Genomic DNA, 11,290 nt, shown 5'->3' with positions numbered 1-11,290 from the left:
GGGAAATTCAAGCTATCCCCACCAAGTGAAGATTATATCATACAATTTCATTAGATGTTTTCAATTTTGGATAACTTTTGTTGCTAATAAATTTCACTGATGTATGTTAACTAAAAATTCCGTAACAACGTGCGGGGCATCATCTAGTTTCCATTTTCCAACAATGTTGCAGCACACAAGGTTTGTTGTTCGGCGCCAGCATTTATTTGTACCTCTCCATTGCAATACAATCCTACGATGCAAAGATTACAATTGTGACGATCAACATTTGCAAACCGAAGAACAACACAAAACAAATTAAGCCAATTTCACTCACATAGTCACCAATCCCACTTACTCCGAGTACCCACTCCAAAGGCTACAACAACTCTTGATCACATCGAACCGGCTTTGGAGTGATCACAAGGAGCGCGTCAATGGAACTGACATGAGACGATGAAAGTTGTTCTCTATTCGTTGCCAATACTAGTTCTCGGTTTGATCTTTGTCGGTCACCGCATCGAGTGACATACTCTCGATGCCTTCACCAAAGTGATGTCCTCAATATCTGTATAATTCAATGATCTCCTGCGTTCTCTCGGTTGGGATCCATCGCCTCAATCTCCTCAACATCATTTCCCTACCCACTCTCCTCATCACCCCTTCCCATGCCGGCATCAAATGCCCCTAGTGGAGCGGAATCAATGTTCACTGCGTTCTCATCCAACAAATCAATGTACGACGGGTTCTCGTCTAACAGAATGGCTCCTCGGATGATGTGGTTTTCCTACCGCTTGCATTTGGCCCCCACAATAGGTGGATTGGGTGGGGCAATGGCAAGGCCGGCGGCAGGAGCGACGCGAGGGGCGGGAGCTACAAGCGGCTGCAATTGCGACCGCGCAATGGGGATTCTAAGACCGGGACCTCGGGGAGCTCTATGGCGGTGTTTGGGCGGCGCTGCGAGACCAGATGACATGAGTGCGAGGAGACCAGCAACGGTGACGATGCAGAACTGGGAAGACTAGAGCTGAAATGCCCCTTCCGCCAAGTGTTTGTTGTTTCTACGGCTTGAGTTTTCGGGTCCCTTAATTTTTTTAATGTGCCGGTCGATTTAAAGAAATCTGTTCGGAACATTTTTTGCTGCCAAAACCTTAGAATGGCGATTATTTTAAAGGCCAGGGTGTCGGGTGATGTATGAAATCCGCTAGAGAGATGCTCTTAGCTCCTCTCTTGGAAAGCCAAAACCGCTGCATGCTCTCGATGTTCCAAGATGTCATATTCCCCGAATTATGGGTTTTGGTAGGGGCGCGGACAAAATTGTCAGCGTTAACCGTATATCATTAGGGGTCCCTTGGCATTAAGCCAAACGGTATGACCAAATCTGGCGCGCGAAGCAACCTCCTCCACCACTGTCCACAGACGCGGGCCGTCTCAGACGCAAACTCCGGATAAAACTCCTCATCGTCTCCATCCTAAACCCCGCCATTCCCCTCCTCTCCTCCCCCCAATGGAGGCCTCCGCCTCCTCTACGCCTCAAGCTCTCACCCTCCTCACCTCCTCCCCTCGCTTTCTCTCTCTCCACCCTTCTGCTCGCCAGCGCGGCCGCGGCAGCGGAGGAGGGCTCCTGCTGCGGCCTCCGCCTCACCGGAGGTTAGAGCTGGGATACCGTGCCAACCGCCCGCTGGGGTGCTCCGTCAGCGGCTCGACGGACGTATCAGTGGACGTTCTGGGCGGCCCGGTTGCCGCCGCGGCCGCTCTCCTCGCTGCCTTGCAGCTGTTGTGGCTCAGGTGGCGCGGCGCGAGGGATGGGGAATCTCCGGAGGTGAGCTTCTTTTGGATTCCTTCTTTTTTCCGCTCTTTGCAAAGTTCCACTTCTTAAATCGGTTAGAAATAGACTAAGGTCCCTCTTTGGTACAGTACCTGTTAGGTGAGAATTGCAGTGAGATCCCAAGATCACATTTTGCAAATCTTTTGTAATACAAGTTCCTCTTTTGTACAATGCGCACATATGATCATATTTTCGCACAAGTCTTACATGTACACTTACACATCTCTAGTGCTCTGAGCATTTGAATTGCAAATCAATTACACCCAAACAGCTAACTATGGTCACTTATGTACCAAATCCAGTTTTTCATGAACACACCAAATAGTAAAGCTGCCTGCTTTGGGCCAGCCAAGTTCAATTCAACAAATGTAGTTATGAAATTCTGGTTTCACGGTGTGGCAAGCCTTGGTGATGTCAATGATGTATAGCATTTCTTGAGTGCAAGAAATGGCTCCAGATTAGCCAAAGCTGATCCTTGTTTTGGATAAATATTGGATTATTGGTAGATTCTGAGGTTCAGGAATCAGCTCAGTTAGTATGTCTTGGTGGGTCGGTTTTAACTTTGAGGACTGAAGCATGATTTAGTGCATTTGGCGATTATTTTCTAACTTGTAGTCATCTTCAAAATTTGGCAGGTTTTATGTACACAGGACAAAAGCATTGTAAATAAGGAACTTAGGACAACAACACGGTCGGTATATGATAGTAATTATGCACCTTGTGCAACTCATGAAAATGGATTTTCAGAGCTATCTGTTTCTGGAGGAATGACTCCTGAAGTGGAGTGCCAGGCTGGTATTCCGTGTGTAGATACTGTAAATACGACAACACGGGCTGTTTCTGCGATTACTCGAGGGACATCGTTACAGACATTATTTGATGTATCTGGAAAAGAAGAAGCTAGTTGCTCAACTTCAGCAGAAAAAACAAGTTCCACTGAAAATATTATGAACGTTCTTGCGATGCCACACTCTCTGTCACAAGGACAACATACAAAGTATATCTCTAACAGAATGGGCTGGCAAGGTGGACTCTCTCGCCATTTTTTATCCCTTTCAGAACAAAAGGAACATGCTCAAATTGACAAAGGTCCTAGTGATAGCAAAACAGACAGTGAGAATGCTCATTTGCTTCAATGCCAGCAGAGTGACCAAGAGGAAAATCTTGATTTGACATCTCTTTCATCCTTTAAAAGAACAGTGGAATGCCCTCTTAATTTTGTTCCCCAAGCCAGAACTGGAAATTTGTTCAAATCAAGAAAAGCTATTGAGTTTACAGATCCATATGAAGGGGGCTCTTATTTGACACCAGGTTTAACTTTGGAATCTATGCACTCTTCTTGGTACTTAGTCTGCTGAAATAGTTCACATACTTTTTCATATCATCCATGCATGATTTGTTTGATTTGTTCCCTTTCCTTAGAAACATACTCTATATTCAGGGAAATTAGTTCCGGTTGCATGCTTAAGGGAAGGTCCTGCGAGTAAACAAAAGAAAGCAGTGAAAGATCATGACGCTGCAAAAACTATTGGCTGGACTATTTCCGAAATACTGAGCAAGGAGAACCTAGAGAACTTCATTCCGGCAAAGACACTTGGATTAAACGGCACAGTGGACACATCAGATTACATAAGGAGATACAATAGTTCATTAATGGATGGAAGGTATAATAATATTTTACATATAATGATTATACCATATGTTCACAGAAATGTCCTTTAAGTCATTGTATATCATGCTGATCGCAAATTATGTTATCTTTTATATATATTGTTACTGTATGTAATGTTGATTGCAAATTTTGCAATCTTTGCATCTGTCAGTTTTCGGATTGATACAACAATTTGGTATTTTCAGGTTGAAAGACTGCGTAGATTTGTTGGAAAACATGGAGCAGAAGGGATTGCTTGATATGAAGAAGGTGATTAATCAATCCCCGTTTGAACGGCGTAATGGTTTTTTATGTTGTCTTCCTGAAGTTTCTGATTTACACCTATTATTTAGATCCACCATGCCAGCTTTTTGATTGCCTGTAAGAAGCAAAGGGCTGTTATGGAAGCTGTTCGCTTCTGCAGATTGATTGCAAATCCGAAAATGAGCACCTTCAACATGCTTTTATCCGTTTGTGCTCATTCACAAGATTTTGATGGTAATTGCTCTAGCTTGAAATGTTAGCTTTTCTTGTCAGATGTGCAGAGTTGAAGATCAGAATTGAGTATGACGAAATGTTTTTGCCTTCACAGGGGCCCTCCAAGTTATGATGCTCCTAAAGGAGGCTGGGCTAAAACCTGATTGTAAACTTTACACAACACTGATATCAACTTGTGCGAAGTGTGGAAAAGTTGATGCAATGTTTGAGGTAACTAAATCGCAAATTCACTCGTAGGGATTCCATTGAATATTTGATAACATACTATACCTCATGTTACATCCCTTATGTGGTACTTACATTTTAGGTTTGAAAATGTTTATATTTTAGGTCTTCCATGAGATGGTCAGTGCTGGAATAGAACCAAATGTTAACACATACGGTGCACTAATTGATGGCTGTGCTAAAGCTGGACAAGTGGCAAAAGCATTTGGTGCTTATGGGATCATGAGTTCAAAGGTGAAATTGTTGTCGAGTGGAATTATATGTTAGATGTGCTTCTTTTCACTTGCACTGTACATTTTGCTGAAGAAATTGTTCTGTTAAAAAATCCTCTGCAAGCATCTTTGTGCTTGATGAACTTACTGGGTCATAATTGCAGTAGAAGGTGAAGCCAGATCGAGTTGTCTTCAATGCTTTGATCAGTGCATGCGGTGAATCTGGAGCTGTTGCTCGAGCTTTTGATGTTTTATCAGAAATGACGGCAGAACCCTCCGAATCTAAAGGATGGAAGCCAATTCTTCCTGATCATGTCACAGTTGGAGCACTTATGAAGACATGTATTCAGGCCGGCCAGGTGGTTTCAGACATTTAATCTTTTCCTGAAATGCAAAACTGAAAATATAGTTGCTGTATTGAAAATCAAGTCGTGCAAATCGTTTTGTTTGTCTAGGCTGATCGAGCTCGTGAAGTTTACAAAATGCTTCAGGAGTACAATATAAAGGGTACCCCAGAAGTTTACACAATTGCATTGAGAAGCTGTAGCTTGACTGGTGATCTAGGTTTCGCACTGAAGATCTATGAAGATATGAACAAGATTGGAGTAATACCGGATGAGGTGCTATTTCTTAGTGGAAGCATAAGAGATACGTATTGTGTTCTCTCCTGCAGCTTATTTGACTTTTCTCTTTGCTTAATTCCATCTACTACAGATGTTTCTGAGTGCTCTAGTTGATGTAGCTGGCCATGCTAGGAGGGCTGATGCTGCCTTTGAAATAATCAAAGATGTAAGAGCAAAGGGATTTCATGTTGGAATCATGGCATACAGTTCCTTTATGGGCGCTTGTTGCAATGTAAGTTCTGACGTTAATTGTTTGATGTCAAGGATTTAATTTTGAGTTGTGTGTCTACAAATACAATAGTGCTCAAATTTTGTATGCAACTTAAATCCATATTTTGCTTGTATGTACTTTGATTGAATCCATCCCTATTATTAGATTGTCTTTAGCTAATCGTGATCTGATTGCCACTGTATCAGGCCAAGGACTGGAAAAAGGCACTACAGCTATTTGAGGAGATTAAGATCAGCAGATTAACTCCAACAGTTCCAATGATGAATGCTCTGATCACTTCCCTATGTATGGGTACCCCTAGAAGGAAGTGCAAATATTTTTTTCACTTGCCATCTATTATTTTATGATAGAAAAAATTGAACCATACGACCCTATACTTGTAACAATGTCAGTTGGCTCCCTAAACTTGAATGTGAACTTGATAGGTCCTCAAATGTATTTGCCAATAGACTAACTTATTTTCTCAAGTATCTAAAGTGGTCCTCTCACAATGCAGTAAAGATATGAAGCTAACGTCACAGGTAAAGCTAATGAAAAGTCACAATGTCTTAAATGATAGTATTTGCAAGTTTAAGTATCCAGCTGGCAGTTCACAATGAGTTTACAGACCTGCCAAGTTAAGAGACCTATGGTACTGTACTTACGTATAGGGCATTTATGCATTTGTTGTTACCTGAAACATGCATGTATTTTTTTTCGGAACTCTCTCTTCTCTGAACACTGAAAGAATGATGATTTTATGTTTTTTTATTGATTACGCAATGAAATTGTAGGTGATGGCGATCAAGTTCAAAAGTCTATTGAGGTCCTTAACGAGCTAAAGGAATTTGGTGTCCGTCCAAATGAGATAACCTATTCTGTCTTATGTGTGGCTTGCGAAAGGTAATGCATCTGATCTCACCAAGCGCTGTATTTTTCAAACTACTCTCATGGTATTATGCCGATGCTTACATTTAACCTGCAGGAATGGTGAAGCAGAACTAGGTATTGATCTATTTGAACAATTAAAAGTAGATGGTATTGGCCTTAATCCCACCATTGTTGGTTGTGTTACTGGTAAGTCCTTTTTTGTATCTATACTGTATGGAAGAACTTGCATTCTCTTCCTTTCCTGAACAGACCTGTTTATCTTTTTTTGTATGTCTTATGCTACCACTAGCAGTTCTTTTTTATTTGTGTACTTTTTTTCGGTGGCTATTGTTCCTAATGATTTTTTTCTTCTCCAGGTTTGTGTCTACAAAAGTTTTCCAATGATCTTTCCCTTGGCAATATCATTGTCAGATTCAACCTGGGGAAACCACAGATTGATAATAAATGGTACACTCCATGCTGGATTGTCCATACATTATATATATGTATGCCGAGCTTCATGTTAATAGATCAAATTGTTCCAGTTATCCCTTAGGCTAACATATAAGGAAGATAAATTAGTTGACAGAATTTCATATACTATATGGTAAACACAGATAAAATATGTTCTACTTGCTCTGGTCTGATCTATTAAACCTAGAAAGAGGATCTGCTGCTGGAATCTAGATCCAACCCGAAAGAAGCGAGACATTCTGATAAGGATTAGAGCTGGATTCTAATGTGCACTCTCATGGATCAAGGACCTGAACTCAAATTATTTTCCGACAAAAATTTAGACTCGTATTAGACTCTAATATTAACTCTCCAGCACTTACTATATATCTACAATCAATTCTTTAGTTTTCTTCTTCAGCAACTTATATTTTATGAACACACCAAATAGTAAAGCTGCCTGCTTTGGGCCAGCCAAGTTCAATTCAACAAATGTAGTTATGAAAGTCCGGTTTTCACAGTGCAGCAAGCCTTGGTGATGTCAATGCTGTATAGCGTTTCTTGAGTGCACGAAATGGCTGCAGATTAGAATCTGATCCTTGTTTTGGATAAATATTGGATTATTGGTAGATTCTGAGGTTCAGGAATGAGCTCAGTTAGTATGTCTTGATTACGAACTTCGGGATTGTAGAGTCATAGGCAACCTTTGCAATTTGCAAGACTGTCCTGTTCATGGTTTTCGAATCAGTATAGGCTTATAACGTTATTGAAAGCCTTCACCGTTTTGAGCATCTACTGTTAAGCATATCCTTGTTTATTTCTCGCAAGAAAAATAGCTTATATTCGCTGATCTTATTGTAGGACCACCTCAGCAATTATGGTCTTCCGTCAGGCAATTACCGCTGGTCTGTTACCCTCAAGTGATGTTTTATCTCAAGTGTTGGGATGTTTGAGGTTTCCTCACGACAGTTCATTGAAAAGTACTTTCATTGATAACATGGGAATAAGTTGTGATATGCCACATCACCCTAATACATATTCACTATTGGAAGGATTCGGTGAATATGATGTTCGTGCTTTCTCAATACTGGAGGTAAATATGATATCTTTCTGTTAAATCATGGCTCCGTTTCAGTTTTCTGTAGGTATTAAAGCCATATGCCCTTTTGTCACAGGAAGCTGCTTTGTTAGGAGCAGTGGCAAGTGCTTCCACAAAACATAGCCAAATTGTCATTGATGCAAGAAAGTCAAAGATGTACACAGCCGAGGTTTTTTTAATCTTTTTATCTTATTGCATTAAGTTACTTCCATGGAACTGCTTTAGATTTTTTGTTTAAATAAATGAGCGGTCACATCACTAGTGCCCTTACTCTGTATTGTAGCACATTTTTGCAGTAAAATCAGTTGTGTGTTTGCTATCATCTGTTGCATAAACTTGGTATAGTGCATGGGAAGGGAGACTTAATCTTACCAATTGGTTTACCAATACTGCATATTTTTTCTCCGTCATTCAAGTGGAGTTCTAGCACCGCCCTGCCTAGTCAATCCCATAACTGAAGACATGTTGGTACTAGTTGATCTAATGATTTTATAGTATCTGGGCGTTGTAAATGTGAGCTAGATGTTGGGCGTCCTTCTAGTTACAAAAAAAATGACCTTTGAAACGATCAGTTACTCATCAAGTCCGCCTATTCTGCCTTATTTGCCGGCTTTCTGGAGTCACTGTTCTGGGGCCAATTTGGGAAGGCTAGGTCCATTTGAAGTTCAAGGTTTTTACATAGTTAACCATGACGAATTACTGCTGGATTTCAGACTGCTTTCAGATGTGGCCTGCATGCCCTCTTTGTCACCTGGAGGCTGACACCATCTTACATCTCCTGGGTTGCGTCTTCACCTGGTAGATTTGGCATAGAGTGGTTCCCAACTTCATGCTCTAGTCCATCGCCCGTAGCCCGGATGATGCCTTTAATGCTTGGTTTGATAGTTCACCGGATTGTGCTGGTCCTAACAAGCTCAACGGTGTGCAGTACCTCATCATCCTCACCATCTGGAGACTGTGGCAGTAGCGCAACAACTGTGTTATCAAGGGAGTCTTGCCAGATTGCTTTGCGCTCATAGACTCAATCATCTTTGAGGCCCGGCCCTGGAAGCTTGCTGGCTGGTGCGGCGGTGCCAAGGTGCCGCTGTTTGCCATGTCACACGCCCCGCCCAGACCCAGTGCGATGAGGATAGTCTAGGGCTGTATAGTTTTTCCATTTCTCTAGCAATTTTGCTTAGTTTTATCATTGGTTCGTTGCTTTTAGAGAATGGTTAAGCGCATAGAGCAAAAAAGCTTAAGGTTGTGAGCCTTTTCTAGATCATGTTCCATAAAGTGGACGGTATCGTCAGTATTTTAGAGAATGGACAAGTTGAGGCCCCACTCCCCCAATTTGACCTTCCGTTTTGGTCCGGTCAATGATAATGGTGAGCATATCACCGACAATATTTGATAAACACGAGGGATAACAGATCCCTTTGTCTCAAACCTTCTTTTTGCTCGAAAGAAATGACTGGCATCATCATTGACCTTAATTGCTACACTCCCACCGCTGACAAGATATACATCATATAATTAATACTATACATTCTTTTTCTTTCAGGTTTCTCTTTTGATGACATTTAAGTCCCTGAAGCATCGACTAGCTGCAGGTGATTACAAAAGTATTTTTGATGCGCCAAATAATTACTTTGTGTACAATATATTTGTTGGCAAAATCTGCAAGAATAATAAATGCTCATGGATAATTTAGCTCTGCAAATTTCTATGAAATAATTCTAGTCATTTCCTTGTTAAACTGGCGAAAGAAAATACATAGAATCTGCGGAACTTTTTATTCAATCCTTAGTTGTTCGGTTGTTCCTGCTCAGATCATTCTTGCTGAATAAGAACTTTCTAGGGATTTAAAAGGACAAGTTATTGATAGACTTATGTTGATCACCGGGTCCCAATTCTTGGAGGAATCTTCAAGCAACAGCCAAATAGTAGTGTGATCTCCATATACAAAAAAAAGAAATGTAGAAACTTGTTGTATGATCCACATCTTATTCATTCAGTTCTAATTATATGTTATGCCATGCAGGTGCAAGGTTACCGAATGTTACGATTTTGTTACCCACAGAAAAGAAACAAGTTGATCTTGATGAAAGAGAGAAAACACTTAAACTTGCTGGAAGGTGAAAATCGCATCTACTTTTGTCATACTTGTCCTATGCATTAACAAATTTTCATTTAATAACGTCGAAGGAGGTCTGGACTCACGTTTCTGTTGAAATGTTATTCTATGCTAGCAGCTAGTTTACCGATCTTAAATCCACCGAGTCACATACAAATTCTGTTTATATCTAAGAGACTGATTTGGATTGTCATACAGAGTTGGTCAAGCAGTCGGCTCCCTTCTGAGAAGATTGGGAATTAAATATCAAGGCGAGGAGTCTCACGGCAGGATGAGGATCAACGGCCTCACACTAAGAAGGTGGTTTAATCCAAAATTCACGAGCACACCCTCCACTGGAACACCAGCAGAATTGCTTCCACTACCCTCGAGATTAGCAAAAGGGATCGCTGATCAGCAGCGCGATATCAGAAGCCTTTCTTTATAGCACAGGTTTAACCTTTTCCATGGCCCAAATTTTGGATACCAAGAAGGCAATTTACCGTACAGCATCAGCAGACCTCAGAAACTAGCTAGTCAAAAAGATCAGGATGATGAAATATTTTGAGAGCTTATTGGGTGGAAAGAAAAATGCAACACAGCACACAGTTCTGTGCATCAAGTTGCATAATAAATGTATTCATTTCAGGATTTAGGATATGAAGCCTCTTTTTCTCTTTCTTACATTACATGACCTCAGGCTGTCTGGCATTTCTCAAGAGATGATGCCTTCTGTAGCACAGTCGCATAAAAAAGATTGCGAGATGTTTCCACTAATGTACTACTGGTATTCGAAGTGTAATTTATTTGTTTTACTTGTTGCATAACTATATATTCGAGGTCAACTCTGCTCATCAGAAAACACGTGTAATAATCTAATTAGCGACTATATCAAGGCAATGTTCCCCCGTTTCCTTTGGTTAACAATCAAGTAAAATACTTCCCAGTTCCTAAATGTTTGGAGTTTTTTGTCCTAAGACAAAAAAATTAAAGTTTGACCAAGTTTATAGAATATCAAATAAGTATACTATGAAAATATGTAGCATCTGGACCAAATGATCCATTCTGTTTGGGGAATTCCTGCTTGTTTGGGACCGGATCCATTTTGTGGTGCTTCCGGAGGAGGAAGATCACTTCAAGTGAAACTGGTGCGCCTCGGGCCTGTTTTCGACATCTTCCGCGTACGCGGCCTTCTTCCGAGGGCGCGAGCTCATGCCTGGGGCCTCGGAGATTTGGAACTCGCGTGTGCCCAGCAGATGCAAATTCTTCATGTGGCTTGCTATTCATGGGCGATGCTGGACGGCCGACCGTCTTTGTGCCCGTGGCCTTCAGCATCCGACGCGCTGTCCGCTCTGCGATCAGGAGCAAGAGGATATTTCTCACCTCCTGGTTGGTTGTGTGGTCGGCCATCCTCATTTCTTGGGGCAAACCTGATTGGGTTCCTTTGGGACAATCGTCACTTGCCGAGTGGTGATCGAGCCTGGAGACGACCAGCCGGATCGACAGGAAGAACCTAAACACGGCCATCACCCTCGTCTGCTGGTGCATT

General features: G+C 41.5%; 1 protein-coding gene across 3 annotated transcripts; it reads left to right on the top strand.

The window, feature by feature from the left end:
• Positions 1-1,369: 1,369 nt before the first annotated feature.
• On the top strand, positions 1,370-10,636 carry LOC100842158 (pentatricopeptide repeat-containing protein MRL1, chloroplastic). Of its 3 annotated transcripts, XM_003573772.4 has the most exons (19): positions 1,370-1,801; positions 2,443-3,118; positions 3,249-3,471; positions 3,665-3,728; positions 3,812-3,956; positions 4,051-4,166; positions 4,287-4,415; positions 4,561-4,752; positions 4,849-5,013; positions 5,108-5,248; positions 5,434-5,533; positions 6,022-6,130; positions 6,213-6,304; positions 6,475-6,565; positions 7,412-7,643; positions 7,726-7,818; positions 9,190-9,238; positions 9,670-9,763; positions 9,961-10,636. In XM_003573772.4, exons 1-19 carry the CDS (start codon positions 1,487-1,489, stop codon positions 10,187-10,189), a joined length of 3,255 nt encoding a protein of 1,084 aa, XP_003573820.1. In that variant the 5' UTR covers positions 1,370-1,486; the 3' UTR covers positions 10,190-10,636. The 3 variants fall into 3 exon arrangements, with proteins under 3 accessions (XP_003573820.1, XP_014756266.1, XP_014756265.1); XM_014900780.2 differs by lacking the exon at positions 1,370-1,801 and having other exon boundaries at positions 2,985-3,118; positions 3,230-3,471; XM_014900779.2 differs by lacking the exon at positions 1,370-1,801 and having other exon boundaries at positions 3,007-3,149.
• The last annotated feature ends 654 nt before the right edge of the window (positions 10,637-11,290 follow it).

Source organism: Brachypodium distachyon, chromosome 3, assembly GCF_000005505.3.
Source record: "Brachypodium distachyon strain Bd21 chromosome 3, Brachypodium_distachyon_v3.0, whole genome shotgun sequence".
Lineage (NCBI taxonomy): Eukaryota > Viridiplantae > Streptophyta > Magnoliopsida > Poales > Poaceae > Brachypodium > Brachypodium distachyon.
Note: the sequence above shows the minus strand (reverse complement) of the source record. Positions and strands in the feature narration are given on the sequence as shown.